The following is a 20111-nucleotide window of genomic DNA, read 5'->3' on the forward strand; positions in this document are numbered from 1 at the left end:
GCATACAATTGCTGACCAAAATTATAGAAACATGGAATTATATATAAATACCAAGAACCTAATTAAGAATTTGGCCACAATTTGCCTTTAGAGCAGCTTTAATAACCAATAAAGGTTTACAGATCTGTAGAAGGTGATGAGCCAGGAGCACCTTTTGTCTTCTTTGTGGTGTTCATGAAATTGGCTCGTGTGTGTGGGGACAGTTTCATCCTGGTATTTGGGAATGTTATAAGTGTTTGCTCCCTGATGTACGTGATTTGATATTTCTTGGCCATTAAAACCCCTCATTAGACCTAATGACTCCCACAGGACTGCTGTCCCTGTCATTAGGGATTTCCAGCGTGTTTAACAGATAGAAACAAAGTCTGTGAGGTGAAGTTATCCCGATGCATGAAATTAAGTCATTAATTAGTCCTAGCATGATATGTAGCTTGTTCATAGCAGCTACATCTGTACATGTCTTTTGTATGAGTACATTTCACTCACTTTTTCTGTAACAGACTGACACATTTAGCAGTTTTTGGAATAGATGAATCTGTCTTTTTGAACTCCATGTTCATCTAAAAAGCATGTAATTGACAGATCAATTTAATAGCGGACATGTACTGTTCTGCTAATTTCATATCAACTTATTGTGATTCACTTTGCACAATGCGGTTGATAAAATGATTGAAATCAAACCCCCTGAAGGCAATGCACACCAGTTTGCTCTTTACACCACTCATTCTGACCACAGTCTCACACTTCCTCAATGTTTCCAATGCAAACCAGTGTCTACGTGACCAAACAGAGTTACATTATCAGGCAAAACTGTTGTCTGTTACGTGACCATGAGGAACTAGTAATAGCTAAAATAAGCATTAAAGATCAACTCCTACTTTGTGTCCAGTCTCCACCCAAATGAAAGTAGACTGCCTCCATTGGCAAAGTTGGTTTCGAGGATGTGAGTCATGGCGTATTTTATGCCCATGTCATGTTTAGGGCAGTGAGGTTCCTGTTACAGCTCTGTGTAAGTGGTGCATCTCTGTAATGTGTCAGTTCTGGCCTGTAATTAAAGATAGATATTGTATTGTGTATTCATCTGGCTCTCCTGGAGGTTGGAGGATTCTCTTGTCTAGACTGGATACTTCAGGAAATAAAATTGTTTGATTTTGCCTCCTTGAATGTCTGATAGCTATGCAAAGAGACGCACAAGCAAAAGAACAGTGTACTAGGACAAAACAGAACTGTAGGTCAAAAACCAGGTTTACATTGGTAATATATGCTAATGTACAGTATATCATTTATTCTTTTATATCATTTAAAGACTTTACAGAGACACTAAACAATAACTGTTTTTAATTTAATAGTTTTTAAGTATTTAACTCGGCCTTTATTATGGTGTAATTATTAATTATTATACTACTGTCAATTAAGCACTCATTCAATATTTAAATAGTTTTATAATTAATAATAATTGTAATTGTGGATAATTATATATAACATAATTGTAAAAAAAATATACCATTAAACTATGTTTTTATCATTAGTTTATACCAAAATGTAAGTGTTTTCAGTTGAAAACATTGTGGCTTGATTGGCTGTATATAAATATATATTCTGCAAAAAAAATAAAAAATAAATGCTAGATTACATTTTTAAAATAAAATACTATTTTAGTCTCTCTACTTAATTTCATGTTTAATTCAATGTGTTTCTTTGTAATTAATTGCAATTATGTTATATAGTACCATTCAAAAGTGTGCGACGAGTAAGATTTTTCACTATTTTTGTAAATAAATAAATCTATAAATAATGAGGTACTTTTTCCAGGTTCAAAAGGACAGCATTTATTCTAAACTTTTTTTCCCTGAATTAATAATAAAAATAAAAAAATACTGATACTTTTGATCTATTTAATGCATCTTTGCCAAATAAAAGTTTCTTTTTAAATAATTATAATAAGAATAATACATTTATTTATTTAAAAGATGCATCATATCTTACAACTTTTTGTAGGGATTTGTGATTTAACTTTTCTAAGCAGTATCATTTTTTCCTGACTTTCCAGTAAAATAAAATGCATTCAGATGGGCCTCACATATATCTAAGGACCAGATTTAGGCTCTTTTGACCTACGCAGTAAGCAGGACCGGGCCAAGCAGCTGCATAGCAACACATTACAATCTGCTCAGAACATCTTAACAACCACATGGCCGATGGCAATGCCACATGGCAAGCGATCCCAACACACACACTGTAAACATATGGATCCTCATCTACGTGGCTTTCACAAACCAAGAAAGAAAGAAGAAGAAGAAAAAAAAAAGAGTACACAAAAGAAACAAGAATCTGTTGTGCTGGTGTTTTAGTTTTGTTCTCATGATTTGCCAGTTAAATAAAAGTGGGGCATTGATAAAGTGAGTGGACATTCACAAAAGAAAAGAGGCGGCGCCGTCAAGCCTTATTCATACACCTGACATATGACTCCTGCATTTAAACAGCAAGGGCCAGTTTCAGTGTGCTGAGAAAACAAAGCAGCCCTCTCTCTGTTTGCCTGTTTAACCAGAGTTTCCATCACAGGCCGTCTCTGAGGTGAATCTGAAGTGATCTGCTGTGTGTAGCCTGTAAGTGAGGATGAAGAAACCGTAGTAAACAAAGCTGTGACCTTCTACAATATCACAGGGCAGGTTAATCTGAGTATGATTAGTAATCTAAGCTCTGTGGGAGTCATGCACAATGTCTAAAAAAGACCTTCCCAAACACACAATCTTTCTTTTCCGCACTGGTAAAACTGAATTAGAATAGACTCCCTCTAAACAGAGATGGATACGGTTCCTGTTATAACTGGCAGGCGTATTTCCGAGCTGGTCACAAGAAGGACATGCAGCTGATTGACATTCTTCCTGGGATGGCGGCTTCCTCTCTGGAACTCCATTTCAGATCCGACTGCAGAGAGAGAGAGGAATTCCCTGCGCTGGGAAGTATTGTGAAGTCCCTGGTCAGGACGACCTCGGAACAAAGGCCACCCAATCCCTGGAACAGGTGGCCCCTTCGGCTGGCCGGGAATGAAAGGAACATTTGTGTGTGCCACTAGAAACTCAACACTTTTCACAGGACTCTCTTTTCAAGTTATCACCCGCTTGAATATATACAATGACTTATTTCCATCTGATCTATCTATCTATATCTATCTATCAAAAATCTACACAAAACTACGTATTATGTACGGATACATTGTTCACTATGCACTAAAGTATTATTTTGAGCTGCATTCTATTCAAGACACACAAATAATACAAACAAATGTAGTGTGATACACAAAAACTATATTATGCTCTCTCTCTCTCTCTCTCTCTCTCACACACACACATACATAAGTATTTCACTAGTTCACTACAGTATTATTCAGAGCTGTATTTTCACCTATATAGAATTAATCTAAATATGAAAACATACTAACTAAAATAATATTGTAGAACGATATACACTTATAGGTTAAAGCCAGGATTAGGCCATGGATCAACTAGGACATTTAAGTATCTTTTTATTAACACACCTTAGAAAATAGCATTACTCGTGTGCATCTTGAGACAAAACAGATGGGATTTGTCTTAAGCCTTGTCTGTGAAAAACCGGGGGGTATTCTACTAAATACTGACACTGACTTAAGTAAAGTGGGATGATGAAGAGATGATGGATGCAGAGTGGTGAACTGTCAGATTTTTGAGCATAGCAGTCGCTCGTCTTGCGTCCGCTTTGTGGGGCATAGTGTGTGAGTGCAGACATTCCACAGCCACCGCCAATCACATGCCAAAACTGCCCGACCCTGCTCTGAACCAGCAAACATGTGACTCCAGCAATCCAGACACACACTTTTATTTGAGAGAGACAGAGAGAGAAACTGCATGCAAAAGTTTGGGGGATTTTGTCCATAGACGAAAGTATATAATTATCAAGATTATAGTTGTCCATGCAACAGATGCAACTGCTGACAGACCTATATAACTGAAAATGATGATCTGTTGGTCAAGAATAAAATTGAAGGCCGAACGACCTGGAGTATCTATACATAAAACAGCTTAGATATGATGTTTGGAAAACCTACATGGGATACAGTAAGCCACATAAATAAAAAAAATATTTAAAAGTGCCAATTATTTAGATTTTGTGGAAGAGTTGGATACCACAAACAGTTTCTTTGTATTGTCTGGTCAAACTGTGTCACAGGGTGAGATATAAACAACAGCACTGTCTATTTTCTTTGAGTTTAGAGACAAAACGTCCGAACAAGACGTTCCATCCCACATCATTGCTCCATTTGTTCTGGTAGCATAAGACAAGTAAACAAAGCTGGGAGGAGAACATACATCCCCACGAGCACAAAGTCTGTTGAATTTAACCCTTATCTACTGTTTGAGGTCTCATCATAAAACATATCATTTTTGAAGTATTGGGTTGATACTTCATGACTTTTACTAATACTATGAGAACTGATCACTTTTCAACTTGCAGCGGATATCCAGAGACCCCAAGTAAACATGAATACATTTCTATGAATGTGTGTGTGTGTGTGTTTCAGTGCCCAAACTGCCTCCAAACAGAAAACTTGATAGCTAAAATATACAATTTATTTTTAAGAATAGAGTAGAAAATGATTATATGTAAAATACAGTGCAGTCGGTTCGGACATCGCACAGTGCTCATTCATTAAATGCACAGCTAAACAGACGAGTTTTGAGTCTGCATTTAAACGTGAATAATGTTTCAGCACATCTGATCTCTTCTGGAAGCTGAGTCCAAATGATAACTAAAAGCAGACTCCCCTTGTTTTGTGTGAACCCTTGGCATTTCTGACTCGATCCTAATGATGTGAGTGCTCTGTTAGCTTTATATTCAGTGAAGAAGATCTACTATGTTTTAGGTCCTAGGCCATTGAGTGATTTATAAACGAGTAAATGTACTTTCAAATCTATAATGGTATCTCTGATTGAATGGATAACAAGAGTTACATTTCTAAGAAGGCTGTGTACTTTGTTGCACTACAGTAGATTAATGATTCAATAATACAAAACAACTTTGTTCACAAAAACGCTAACGTTAGCTGTGTTAAGAAAAATAAATTAAAAAACTGTACGGTTTTTTTAAAGGCACTTGATAGAGATAACATATTGTTTTGAGAAAATAGCATTTGTTACAACGCAAATCATTGGCTGAAATTCAAACGTGAAGTGTTAGGAGGAATCTGATTGGATGTAGAGAAAGGGTGGCGTTTCCAAGGATCCCGAGTGCGCTCGAGCCCCGATCCCGCGAGTGCCGCGCGCGTCGAGTCCGTCGGACCGGGGAGTTGGAAAACTTTCGTGCTGTTTTTATCCATCAAAACCCCTCGGATTGAGGACAAGACACGGACCTAAATTATCCTGTCGTTTAATTCGTTTTTTGGTGCGCAATGGGCGTTTACAGTGTTACATCAGCTCGTTATTCCCAACAGGTAGGTGCTGGCTAGCCATTACAATACCAGTTAGCCTTTACTTTGTTTTGCTAGCTACTCATGCTAACCCGAGCAAAAGGTTTTATATAGCACTCAAAACGCTCCAACTTCGCGATGGGCTTCAAGTGTTTGCTCATTCAAACGAAGTTTGACACTTTTAAAGTGTGTGCAAATACAGTATGTTGTGTTTGAGTACGTTACACGACATCAATTCACTGCAGAAAAGTTTCCAGGGCTGTTAGCCGCTCACACACACACACACACAACACCAGTTGAGCCTGACCACACCACATCAAACCTCTCCGTTTACAATCCGATTAAACTCTCTGTCCCGGGTTATCATTTAATCCCATCAAGATTAAACTTGTTTAATTAGCTCGTGTGTTTGATGCCTCTGAGATTTTAATTAAGAAAATGTGAGGCACACGTAACCATGTGGCACACGGGAGAGACTCACGTTTTGCTGGAGTAAGCGATTTTTAGGGAATTTATATTGGGCTGAAGTCTATTGGTTACTAAGAGCCACCCGTCAAAAAAGAAACCAGAACAAATCTGAAACCGTGTCAAAACGTGTTTAGAAACCTGATTGTGTGCGGAGAACTGTGAAGTTGAGTGCATCTGTAATGCAGTTTTAGCTCTGAAGATTAAAAATGTATGTTTCACTTAAAACAAACAAACTCTAGTAAAACCAAAGTGTTGTCAAAAATATAAACATTAAATGAATGACTAATGATACTATTGGTTTTTAGTTAATACATGTTTCTGAAGGTTTTGGCATTTTTTGTTTGATCCTCCAGGGTGTTTTACCCAAACATATGGAAAACCACATCCAGTTGGATGCTGAAGTGTGATCTTGGAGCTGATTTGAGGAGATTTCTCTAGATGTGGGCTGCAGTGGTGAAATGATGGCGACACATTGGAGGAATTCAGACGATGAGGAGGAGCTGGATTACACCGGTGCATCTCTGCACTGCGAGGTGAGATTAGTGGTTTATTCGACTAGATGTTTACAGAAAGAAAAGCCCCGCTGGTGGGTCGCAGTGGAATTAAATCATTGATTATCATGACCTTTTGTGTTACCAGCCCAGATCTGTGACTCTAACCAATAGGCTAATACCGACTGAGATGACCCGTCATCCATAAATATTGCTAACCAGTCATGAATTATTAAGTTTGAATCCAGCACATGTCATTTTCAATGAGCTGGTCTCTTTCACTGATTAAAACTCAAATTATCACAAATACAGAAAGACATTTTTTGGTCATATTTTCATTTTGGTAGCTTAATATTAGCATTATTTCACTCTGATGTTGGAAAGTGTGGCACTAATCTGGAGGAGAAAATCTTTACTACATTTGTGTGTCATTATCATAAGAGATCTTAGTGGACCTGTGTTATGTTAAATCAACAGCTTGTGCATGTACATCAGTGACTGTACTCCATTTATAGTGAGTATGACTTTACTTTAGTCATGTAGTACGCACAGGAAAAGCTCTATTGAAAGGTCATTAACACCAGAAAAACACACCCTATCATCCATCAGAAGTTTGTCATAAATGAGGTGTAAATAGACAATGAATTTCTACTTCTGTTTTCCTTTTGTGAGACAACAAGTGATGGACCTTGTGCAGTGTAACAGATGGTATACTTTTGATCAGCGCTATAAGTCACTTCTCGATGCTTTTGTCTAAAAGCAATTGTGTAAAACCCAACAGAGGTCTTTTATGTTATTATAAGAAGTGTTAATATATTTTAAGTTCATTATGAAACTGTAGCGGGACATAGTGGAATGAATGGGAAACCCTGTTCTGACTAACAGAATTCCGTTGGAAGAATCTCAGCAGTAACATGTTGTTCAGGTCACAAGATTGAATGAAGTTGTGCGGCCTGTTGTTGTTGTCACTGACTGTGTGGAATGCAGTGCACAAGATCTTCTGCTTCCTTATCCAGATCTGCTCATTATTCCTGAATGTAATGCCTTACCCCTCCACTCATATTGAAATCATTTCAAACTTTTTTCAAAGTTCTCTTATGTGGTATTATTATCCATGCATTGCAGTAGCTGCTTTGTTTGATTGTTGTATCACTGAGGTTTAGTTTATAGCCACGTGTGTTGAACCTGTTTGCATATCAAATTCAGTCTTTTGTAAGTCCAGACTGGTGTTTGTCTAGAAGGTTTTTAGATTTGGTTTATGTTTTGACTCTTGATGAAATCTGTTGTTGTTCTGCAAACACGACCCATTTGCTGATTGTGCATTTCTGCCCAAAACCAGTCTGGCTTTTTCCACACTTTTTCCCAGTCTGGAGTTTATTTGCTGTCTGAAATTCTTTGTTGTTCAAGAGAAACTTGAAGGACTGTAATCTATAATCATAAGTGTGTGCTGCAGAAGAAATGAAATTCTTTGGATGTTCTTGAAGGAAATTCCCTGGCAGGCGAGGAGCATCCGTCTTTCTGTACGCGAGCAGTGGGATAAGCACACAGTGCAGATACAGTGCAAACAGCTGGTGTCAAACCACTTCCTTTAAACACATGGTCAATGTGGGGACCATCTGAATGCTGACTCTGTCAATATGGGCAATCTGTCTTTTGCTGTGAAGTTGGGTACTATGGCTTTGGCATCTGAGTGTGGGTTGTGCTGACTTGGCCTTGAATAGGAAGGTTTGTTTAGTTTTTCAGTAAGATAAGTAGTAACACTGACCATCTTTTCTCTTGATCTCAGTTCGAGCTGTCAGACATGGTCTGGATCTTTTCCTGTGGCTGTAAATGTGGTCACTGATTTGGTTTGGTTTCGGTTTGTTGTTGCTCAAGCAGGCTTTCCCCACTTTTTAAGTGAAGTGGGCTAAATGGAAAAAGGTAATCGTGGTAGTAGTGATTTATGTTGGGTATCGCTGTTCTGCTGTGATATTAGTTCACTCTCATGTATCAACATTTTTGCGCTCAGTTTGCCGAATCTTTCCACTGGCTTTCTGAATGAAGACCTTTGTATAAACCCCTGTCCACATTCACGGCGGGTTGAAGGTCATCTATTTATAGCATCTGCCGATTTACACTCACATTAGCCCGCCCCTTTAATCTAATATTCAGCACTGCCTCTGTTTTTCTTCTGAAATAGTCAAGGGACAGGATGTCTCTCTTCTGCCAGTGGTAGGTCTGTCTTCATTAGGAGTGATGAGGAAGGGAAACCTGCTGCCTCCATGTTGATTAGATGAGCCAAAGATTTAATGTGTGAATGGGAAGATTGAAGTCTGTTTTTTAGCTTGGTGTTTGTTCAGTGTTTCCAACAGACTGCACTCAGCGTGTGGTGGCACTTCCCCCGGGGGAAATATAGGCTATATATAAAACAGCAAATGGCAATATTGAAAATGCACATTCGTAATCGTAAATTTAGAGAAAATGGCATTGAAACTTTTCTAAAGACAGTCGGGGCCCTTCAATTACACATTCATATAAAAACAACCACGCTGCATTTTGACTTTGAAATGTGTAGAGCTCATGTTTATTCAACAAAGTCATAGCATTTTGGAAAATCTATTTGTGGCGGTCAGTGTTGATACAAATATATTAATGTATGAGAAACTGTTGTTTCACGTGGCTCAGCTGAACTTATGTTGACAGAAAACTAAATTGTTGAACTCTGCATTAACACTGGTTTCTGAATAGTATTTTTTTTCCTGTTTAGTTTGTTACGTAACTGACTCATTTTATGTTAATAGTCCTCGTGTAAATAATATGAACTCATTGTGCTTGGCCTGCAGCGCTCTGTTACTCATTTGCAAAGTTTTAAAGCTCTTGATGCTATAAACTTTGGAATATCACAAGATTGTGACTGTTGTACTGGGCAATTTTAATGGGGAAATTTCAGGCAAATATAAATTCTGTCATTTACTCACCCTCATTTTGTTCCAAACCTGTATGACTGACTATGAAAAAAAAACACTTGGAAATGGAGCAGCTTAGATATATAGTATATAGTATATTGTGAGCAGTGACTGTGTATTGTAAGGCTTCATTAAATTGGACTGTTGTTTTGGAGGCTGAGCATGTGCTCATGATGGGTTTTATTGTATGGGAAAACATTCTTCAGCTTGGAGCTTCATTATCATTATTCATTAGCTTCATCATCTTTTGTTGTGTTCCACAGAACAATGAAAGTCATACAGGTTTGGAATAACAAAAAGGTGAGTAAATGTTGACAGTATGTTTGTTTTTGAACTCTGGAAATCCCCACATCTTTCAAGCTCAGAATGTACCTGTGGGCGAACGCATAAAGTGCAGCATAATTTGAAATCATGAGTTTAAAGTTTAAAGCATTCAATTCACACGGACCGACTGTGATCAAGCTGAATACACACTTCACAAGATCTCACAGCTGGAGTCGACTAAGTTTGCAATGAAATATTATTAATGAAATAAATGCATATTTACTTAATGCTGATGGGAAACGACAAAGTATTCTAATGTTTGCCTTTCTATTACTAATAATATAAAAGCAATCGTTATAATACTTTTTGTATACATTAATTCCTTTAATTGTTCTGTCTGATTATTAAACAGACTTCTATACGTATTAGACTGAACTGTTAACAATGACAGTAAACAAGAGAGTGAGCACTGTGTGCTCAGGTGCTGCCTTTCTAAGCGCCGTCAAAATAAAAGTCCCACCTCGAACACATCGGCCAAGCAGAAAAACTTATCTGCCGATATTTGAAAAATGCTGAATATCTGAATATTCTTTGGGAAGCTGAGCAAGGTTATCTTTCCCTCACATCCAAAAACACACTTCTTTGGAGACATTCTTCTCCAGCAAGTCCTGTTTGTACCCATCATCGCCTTCTGTTTATTTTGTTTCACGTCGTTGTGTATTTTTTTTTATTTTTTATAAATAAATAAATTCCTACCCCTGTTGATGAGCTGGTTCTGTGGAGTCCAAAGATGGGTGTTGGAGTTGACTCTGAAAAACCTGGAATCAAACACTCCTACTGGAGATTTATTTTAAGATTGTTTGAGTCTTGACCTGACTTTACTGCCTAATAGATTTTATTTAAAATATAATCTTCATAAGGTGTCATAATATAATCTTTAAAGGCACCTTAAAGAATAAAAAAATTAATATGGAGCTGAAAGGTGTAGTAAAGTCATATTTTTGTTTTAGCATTCCTAGCTTTCGACCCTTTTCCTTTTCTCAGCCCTGTTACTGATATGATTAACATAAGTCATATGATTAACTCCTGGGCCAGAAGGCAGAATAGATTCTCAATTCAATAGAGAAAGACAAATTGATTCCAGCCACTGCTTCATGTCTTAAAAGAACAGTATGCCAGACATGATTAGTGTTCATTTATGAGGAATAATCACTGAGTCATGTAATGACAGAAAATACATTGTGTGAAAAGTAGGGTAAACATACCTATTAAGCTCACCAAAATCTCTATTGAGACATTTTTAGTGCACAAGATAATGGTTTCAGTACAAAGCTTAAAATATTTAATATAAAAAAAATATTAAAATAAAATATAAATCTCTCACACACAAATATTTTTGATTTTAAATTACAAATGCATTTAAATTAAGATATACATTAAATTCATGTTTGTACCCATGTAGCCATTTGTACACCCCATTTCCATTAAGCTCAGATAATGTTTTATAAAATATTAAATTTTAAGAGAATATTTTTAAAAGAACAATTGAAATTTAAATTATATATATATATATATATATATATATATATATATATATATATATATATATATATATATATATATATATTGAAAGTACAAAGTCAATCACAAAAAAACAACAACACTAAAATCAAGCATATTATACCAACAATAACATCTTTGAAAGGTTAACATTAGTGCTATCAATCGATAAAAAACAAAACAAAAAACTAGTGTCACATGCATATTAATAAATTTGTTATCATAATTTCATCTTGAACCTCCAAATGAATGAAGAAATAACAAATATGGTATATTTTAAATATGGTTTAATGGCATCTTTTTACTAAGTAGCCTACTGTTAATGATGGCCAGTATCATTGATACCAGTAACGTTACTGATATCTCTATTAAATTCATTATCCCTCAATTTTAGCCAATAATTATATCCTTTCAACATTACAATCTAATTGAAAGCCATTATTTTTAACACCTGAATAGTTAAAATTTAAGTGAACTTAAAACTGTCTTCACATAAACTATAAATTGTATATGTATAAACTACAAAATGAATATAAATTAATCTTTATTCAAACTACAAAGGTTAATCAGTGACTAGAGCAGTGGAGTGATTTCTCCTCTTTCTTTTGGTCTTTGATTTACATCAATGACAGACTTCATCAGGCTTCACTTTAAAACCTGATGCACATGATGCGGATCTGACACACACATGTATTAAAAATATTTTAATGTGAACAACTATTATTAACAATATCTATGAAATGATGCTTTTTCTTATTGATGTCACACTGAAGCTGTGAGATTTTCATAGTGGTGCACCCCTTTAGCTCAGCTTACAATATGATGAAATATTTACTGTCAAATTATAATATTATGGATGTAAAAGTACAAGCTAGTAATGCCTGTGAAGTAATATATTAGCATAGCACACAATCTTGTGTTCTGTAGCATCTGTGCTATGTTGCTAAAACTATTTTCGGATCTGATGTAATTATTTCCAACATCCCAAGTTCTTGGTTATAATATGCAAAAGTCTGAACATTAAATCTCTTAATTTTACAATAATTAGTGAAACTTACCCAAAATAAAGGCTTAAATATCCAAAAAAGAAATATGCAAAATTTAAGGGGCTCCTCTTTTGGTCAAAGTTTTTAGACTGCTTTCAGAATGGCCACCGGACAGTGTGAACACATGGAGACTCGTATCTCGCCGTGCAATGATCTGATTTACTTGAAATTACAGGAGTTCTCTAATAACAAACACATCAATTGGTTAAGACATCAGGTAGGATAATAAATCATTTTTTCTTTTTAGAATCTGAGCTCAAATATGGTAGTGTGCTTAATGGGTACGTGCGCTTAATATATATGTGTACCCTATGCTTTTACTATATTTTACGACAATAAGCAGTTTGGTGTGAACATGTCACATTCTGGTTTGAGTTTTCTGAGTGGTTGTCATTGCTGATGTCACTCAGTTTCTTGTTTCAAGCCCGTAGGTGCTTCTTGTAGTCATGTTTGTCCTCGGGATGAACTTCTAGCTTTTCTAGCGGTTGCTTTCTGATACGAGGCCAGCCACCTCCACACACCTCCAGCGCAACACGTTGTCCAGGTGCATCTGTTCTCATCATGAATTATTTAAAGGCTTATTGCAAACTCTGAAAGAATTGCTGCACCTCACTAATTCAGAACAAAAGGATGATGTGTATGGAGCGCATCACAGATATGAGCAGTATTGCTGCTTGGCTTTTGTCACAAGGTGTATACGGTACAGTGTGGTTTGACATAACTGGCATTTTATGCTATTGCTGTTCATCAGTGTATGATTATATCCAGGTAGGGCTGGAAAGACGCATGAACATAATAGGTGAAATCGTCATTGATTACATATAATTTGTGTTAAATTTGTTAACGTGTTGCTCTATTTATGTTCATCACTAGTGGTAGTCACTTCTATACAGCACTACATATGGTTACTAATGGCAGAATATAGGCTACATTCACTCAAAACAATAGAATATGGTTATTAGTCCCATATTTTATGCTTAATGCAGTTGCGTTAATACATCGTTTCTTATAGTGTGACCATCTCACACTGTTACATTACATTATTTTACACCGTTTCATACACCTCATAATTTAATGTCTTGCTTTTCCCAAATCCATTCTATCAAGCATTGTATGAAAATAAGGAAAAAAATAAACATGTTAAAAGGAATGGTTAGCTAGGAATAACCCAAAAAAGTAATTTACTCAACTTTCACCAATGTTGCTCTAAATCTGTAGTTCAAGCCCCAAGCCATTGTGATGCACCTGTTGTGATGTGTAGAATGTAGAATATTCTTATAAACAAATAACGACTTCAGTTTCGCATCAAACTTTCAACTGGCCCTAAAAGATTTGGAATCAAGTCTGATTAACCATTTTTATTAATTTTTATGTGCTTCTGCCCTGTTCATGTTGTGGTATTCATCAGTGAACTTATTAAAAGGTTTCAGGTATTTTTGAAACCATCAACCCACTAGATACTTCCACATTTCAACATACTCTGGGCTTCCCCTAACAGGATATGAGCACTGTTACCATTGGAGAGGAAAACACAGGCATGCCAAGCATTGTGGTTTGCGGTGGTGCCACTTTTAGTTACCCTCTACTCCTCTGTCAGCAGTGGCTGTGAGCTGGGAGTTTGGGTGGTCTTCTGGAGTTCTAAACGCATTATAAACTGAGATGATCCATGTCGAATTAAGGACTTGGTATTACTTCTAGGTGCCAGTACACACAGCCCACCTTCTGAGCCTCGTACTTGGAGTTCCTTTGCTTAGCTGGGTGTCATCTGCTCGTCATTATTAATACCATATTCTGACGATGTGAATGTTATACCCTCATGAGCTGCAGAACCTGGATGCTGTACTTTTAAATGCCCTAGTCGACAGTTGGCATAAATCTTACACTTCCATAATATTGTTCTGATAGGGGAGAAATTTTAACTTGCTACATTTTCAGCTTTAACAAACTACATTGATCTGCAATAACACATTACAACAAATGCCCATTATAATTAATTCACAAACTTTTCCAGTTCCCTTTTGGGCAGGCTGAGATGTGGCCATTTAATTATGGGTGTTTTGCCACCTGGAGGTGTTAGTGGAGTATTTATTAGCTTGGTCTGTCACCGTACCATAAAGTTCAGGACTGTCTACGCTGAAGCAGCTCTCACTCCATCTGTTTGGAGTAGCTAAGCCTTGCCCCTGTGTCCCGAAGTGATCCAGCCGCATCCATTCTGCATGACTGAGCACTGTTCCTGATTTGCATCCGGTTTGGATTGTGATCTCATATGAAAGACACACTGGCAATTTAGCCTGAATCTACATACACTGGTTCTGAACATTTAATTTTCATGAGCAGGGAAAAGTTCCAGTTTCCTCTGAGAGTATGATCCCAAATAGAGGTAATGTTTGTGTGACATTGCTTACTTAGTAATTAATGCCTTTTTTACTATGTTTTTTTGTCTTGCAGGCTTTCTTGCTTGACACACTGTGAATGGATCTTGTCCATCTGTGTGGCACAGTATGACTGCGGTGTCAAAATAATGCTGCTACTGGTGTATAATATGCCGTTCTGAGCTACATTGAGCGGTGTACATGAATCTAAATACAACTTCAGATGCAGATTCCAGAAATGTTTTCTTATGTTGAAATGAAGGAGACTAAGTACCAGTTGGAGTGGCTCTTATGCTAACCCAAAGACCCAGCAGCCATTACTCCAGTATTCAGTGTCGCATGATGCTTCAGAAGTATTTCTGAAATGCTAATTTATTGCTTATTTCTTATTATCAATGTCAGTAATATGCTGACTAATATTTTTATGGAATATTTATGTAAACCATAGAACATTTAGTTTTTTTAGGATCATTTGATGAACAAAGTTCAAAAGAACAGCATTTATTTAAAATAAATGGATATTTACTATAACACTATAAATGTCTTTAACTTCTGATCAATGAAAAATGTCCTTGCTGAATAAAAGTATTAATTTCTTGATCCCAAACTTTTGAATAATATTATTGCATGTGTGTGCATGGGTAAATGTATGTTCTTGTGGAAGTTTTAAGCCAATTTAAAAAAAAAATTTTTTTTACTAAATATCTGTGAGCTGCTCTGGTGCTTCGTAACTGCTGACATTATGACTTTTAGGGGCATTCAAAGAGTTAAACCTTGTGTTTTGCTGTTAGCTTATCACACCAACTTAGGTTTGTCATCTGCGATCTCCAGTTACCTTTATGCCAGAAATCAGTCCAGTTTACAGTACTCCCTGCTTTACTGCACACTGCTGTCTAGGGCTGTGCAAAAAATCGAATGCAATTTTCATGCGCATCTCATCAGTAAAGACGCTCCTGTAATTAGAAGTATATCTCCAGCACATGGATAATATGCTTCCACTTGCATGTATTTGACAATCAGAATATCAGATATCTCATGCCATAGCTAGCAAATTTTTAGAATATTCTGAATAAAAAAGGAAAAATTACACAAAATCACCGCAAAATCATCATTCATTCAGCGCAGTTGCTGCTGCGGTGGGTCACGTGACAAGCAATGACGCGTCACCATGGAAACGCACCCCCCCCCCACAATATAGTCCCCACGTCCCTGGCAATGTTTGTGTGCACTGGCTTTAGCGGTGCATTCAAGGGCACTCGTAAAACTGATGTGTATTGTGACTGCCAGAGTTGTATGCAGGGCGAGCGTAGAGAGGGGAAATCTATATCGTCTATATCGTTGTTTTTTTCGTTAGTAATATCTTGAAAGTTCATATCTAGATATAGATACAATAACGATATATCGTTCAGCCCTAATTGGTATTGTCGCTTCGACCCGCGGACATGGAAAAACAACTGCAGATTTGGCAACAATGGTTGGCATTCACTATACAGAGCTGTAATTCACTAACAATCTACACAAAATCGATTTTAAAATCGCAGGCGATTCTTTGTTGATTTTGAAAGTGATTTTTTTGTTAGTTGTCAGTACACTACGGCTCAGTGTAAGTAACTGCCGCTCCACCTGAACCAGTGTTGCCAAGTCTGCAGTTGTTTTTCATGTCCGCGGGTTGAAGCGACAATGCCAACAACGTGATATTTAGCCCCTAAAATGGGAATTTTACCAAGGCAACCCTGCCAAAAAAACTTATATTTTAACCCCGGGAAGCAATTTTTTGGGGAACCTCCTGGAAACGCGATTGGGCTAGTTTTGGACTAGTTTTGAGAAGCAACTGGGCAGGATTTGTTGTGAAACATGGCAACCCTGATCTGAACACATGTGCTGGAGATATACTTCTAATTACAGGAGCATCTTTACTGATGAGATTCGCATGAAAATCGCATTCAATTTTTTGCACAGCCCTACTACTGTCTAAAACTCTGCTTTTATCTTTACTACTGCTCCGCAGTTCAAGAATGAGTGCAGTATTCTGGAAATTGTCACAGATCTTGACAGAAACTGGCTCCACAAGTTCACACAAGCTCTCAGATTTCATGTGCACTCACTGTGCTTCACACTTATTAACTCATTCCTCAAAGACTTCTCGTATCAGAATTTGGCACCCTTTGAATATATTCCAGCCACTCAAGAAACCTTAAGACTATTTGTGTAGAAGACCACAATAGACCAAAGCTCCATAGCCTGCTACACATCACTGTTGAGTTGATGTTCTCTAGCATGCACCTGACAAAAGCTTAGGATGTTTCTTCCATTTTTTTCCAGCAGTGACTTCATCAGCCAGTCATGAGGGATAGTGAAATCGAAGTCCCCCTTTTCATTGAAAAACGTCTTGCACACATCAGCAGATGTTTTAGCTCAGTGTTGCACATGGGACTGCGGGTGAACTTTTGGGCAGGGTTGCTTGTTTCTTCAAACTAACTAAAGTTCACTTCATAGTGGAAAGTAGGGGTGTAAAGTCCACAAAAATTATGCTTTGGGGTGTACCTCAGTTTTGAAACCGTGGTTCTGTATGTTTACGATACAGCACAGAGACTTTTTTTCCATTAAACTGCTTCACTGAAAAAGCTATGGTTCTGGCTTTAAATAATAATAAAATAAATACTGCTACAATCAGCTGCAAAACACTCTTCATACTCCACTTTATGATTTGGTATTTTAAATGAATTGCACTTTTATATGCAAAATTAAGAAAAAATGTGTTTTTATCACAATTATTGTGCTTTGTTTGTTTGACACACATTTGTGTGAATTTCAGACATTTACAGATAAGGATACAAAAGTAAGATAGATGTAAGTTATACTCTGCGGAATGCATATCTCAAATGCATTAAACAACATACACACCACTGACATGAGGGAAAGCTGCTTAGGCTTGTGATACAGTTTGAAGCACTTAATATCAGGGGTGTGCAAAAATAGTTTAATATTTGCAGGTAAATACAGGGAATCCATGATCACTTCTAAGAACACAAACTAAAAGTCTGTTATAACTAAATGAATGCCGTTGTCTCATTGCAAAGTTTGAGCCATGAAGAGAGCTTATCTGATAGCGAAATTATCTTGAGACATACTGTATGCTTCCTTCGAGTTTCCTTGTAGGAGAGTGCTAAACCTAAATGCACTTTTACTAGTTGCCCTCCCACGATAGTTTGATTGACAGTAGCATTTCAGCAAAGACTGGACTGGCGTCTTACCTTAGACTAGTGCTGCACAATTATGACGATCATAATTGTTGATTATTCCCTTGAAATTGTCATTGCGATTGTTAATTACGATTATCACAATTTACATTGAATGATGTCTACACCATTGTTTTATGCAACTGCATGCTGCATTTTTATATGAAAATAAACAAGCTTTTACAAACTTTTAGTACTTTTCTATAGTATTAAGCCTCAAATGTCAATTAGACATGGGATTGTTTTTTTTTTTCATAATAAAAAGTAAATATATGAATGGTATTATACTAAAACTATAATTAATACAATGGAAAAACCCTTAAGATAACATGTACAAAGAAAAAAAAACCTATCTTAAGCAGAATAACATAAGTGGACTTTGAACGATTACGTAATTGTGGCATCCGTAATTGTGATTTAGAATTTCTATTAATTGTGCAGCCCTGACTTAGACCCGCCCCGAGTGACTGTCATCAGTTAACCCTTGTTTCACCGCTGGAGCAGATGTGCACAAGAATGACTCCTAAGCTATCAAAGTTTTCTGTTGTTGTATATAATAAAGAACATAGCAGTCATCATTTACTCCTGATATCTGAGCCGCTGAAGACACAGTGGATTACGTTTGTTTCTAAAGGGAATGCGCCTCCCGTCTACCTAAATGCGTCAATGTTTGCACTAAATATTCGTGATCCAGCTTCGCCAACAGCATGGATCTTTGGAAATCGCCTTTCCTAATAATGTGCTAATTTGCAAGTTTCATACAATGACTTGTTCTGAAAAGAGCTGTTTTTGACTGTTCAGATGCGTCTGCCAGATTAACACACATCTGTATAAATGGTACGTCCCATCCCAGGTTTCTGAATGCACAGAACATTTGCACATGCATTAATTAAAACAATACTGTATTCGTTCGAAAGGGCTGTGATGAAAATTCAGTTACAAATACGTGTACCATTACACCCCTCGTAGAAAGCGAAGATAATTAGTTTGTCAGTTTGTTAAAATGGAACAACAATAATACTTATTAGTATTGCTGTTATTATGCTTATGTTTTTATTTTTGTATTCTAATAAAGTTATTGTGACATTGAAAATAAATGTATCTGCATATTGGTTGTGAGACACTTAGAATCTGTATTAAAAATCAGTTGGTATGGTCCCTTCTTCATGCAACGTGGTTACGTATTCGTGAACCATTTGGCATTACCAGTTGTGGCGATTCATATGCCAGATTGTGTTTGTGGAGAAGGAATGTCTGATGTCTCGCACCTCTTCTGGGGGAGGTGTGGCAGTAATGGGTAGGTGTGAATATCGGGAAGGTGTGAGGCTATAAATACTCCATAAACAGAGCAGTGCATGCTGGAAGCACAATTACACAACGTGAGCCTTGTTAAAGTGAATAAAATAATAAGTACATATTCATTTAAAAAAAACATACAAATCCACAAATAAATAGTTCAGATTTATTAATGACAGCAAAACAAATTTAAACACTGAATCGTCCTGTGGGGGAACTGGTGTTAATGCTATCCTTAAGGTTCTCAAGGAAATGAACTTCAGATGAGGCATAAAACATCCCCCACACCCTGCAGACATGACATCAGACTAGTCCTGACTCAGCCTTCAGTGGGTGTTCTTCAGCATCAAAAGAAAAATGTTAAGGATGATGATGTCATAGCAGTTCTGATTCATCTTTGTGCTGATCCTGCTTCAGTTTGTTGACTAGGCTTTTTGAAATATTTACCTATAAATCTATAAAGAATTTGACTGTCAAATTTAATACATCAATTTTTACTTATACCTCATGTGCAACTACATTTACATTACATTATTCATTTAGCTGACGCTTTGTCATAGGTCGCACGTCTCTGGAGCAACTAGGGGTTAAGTGTCTTGCTCAGGGATACATTGGTGTCTCACAGTGGATTCGAACCCGGGTCTCTCACACCCAAGGCATGTGTCTTATCCACTGCGCTCTAGTTATGGCACTTCTGCGGGGTGTGGTTTGTCCACTGCTTCTGCTTATGAAAGCCAGCAGAGCTCTGGTTCAGTGCTTTCTTGCTCACTGCTGGACAGCACGATCTGGTTGAAACTGAACTGAATCATTTTTATTTTATTTTGATTTGGGTGGAATAATTACCAGTGATGCACTAAAATTTCAAAATCTGAAAATATTTATTTTGAAATACGAATTTTTGGTTTTGGATGAAATGGCTTTGAAATGTCTAAATATGAGATGGCATATTTTGATGTTTTTAATTGGGTGTTGAATTGAATTAAT

The 20111-nt window shown here is 36.9% G+C and overlaps 1 protein-coding gene across 1 annotated transcript in view; it reads left to right on the forward strand.

Moving 5' to 3' along the window:
• The first annotated feature begins 5255 nt into the window (after window positions 1-5255).
• Window positions 5256-20111, forward strand: part of arhgap21b (Rho GTPase activating protein 21b) — a 53262-nt gene continuing 38406 nt past the window's right edge. The window contains exons 1-2 of the mRNA XM_026196480.1: window positions 5256-5470; window positions 6268-6447. Coding sequence (XP_026052265.1) covers window positions 6373-6447 — 75 coding nt within the window. The 5' untranslated portion in view covers window positions 5256-5470; window positions 6268-6372. The remainder of the gene's footprint in view (window positions 5471-6267; window positions 6448-20111) is intronic.

This window comes from Carassius auratus, chromosome 2, assembly GCF_003368295.1.
Source record: "Carassius auratus strain Wakin chromosome 2, ASM336829v1, whole genome shotgun sequence".
NCBI classification, from domain to species: Eukaryota; Metazoa; Chordata; class Actinopteri; order Cypriniformes; family Cyprinidae; genus Carassius; species Carassius auratus.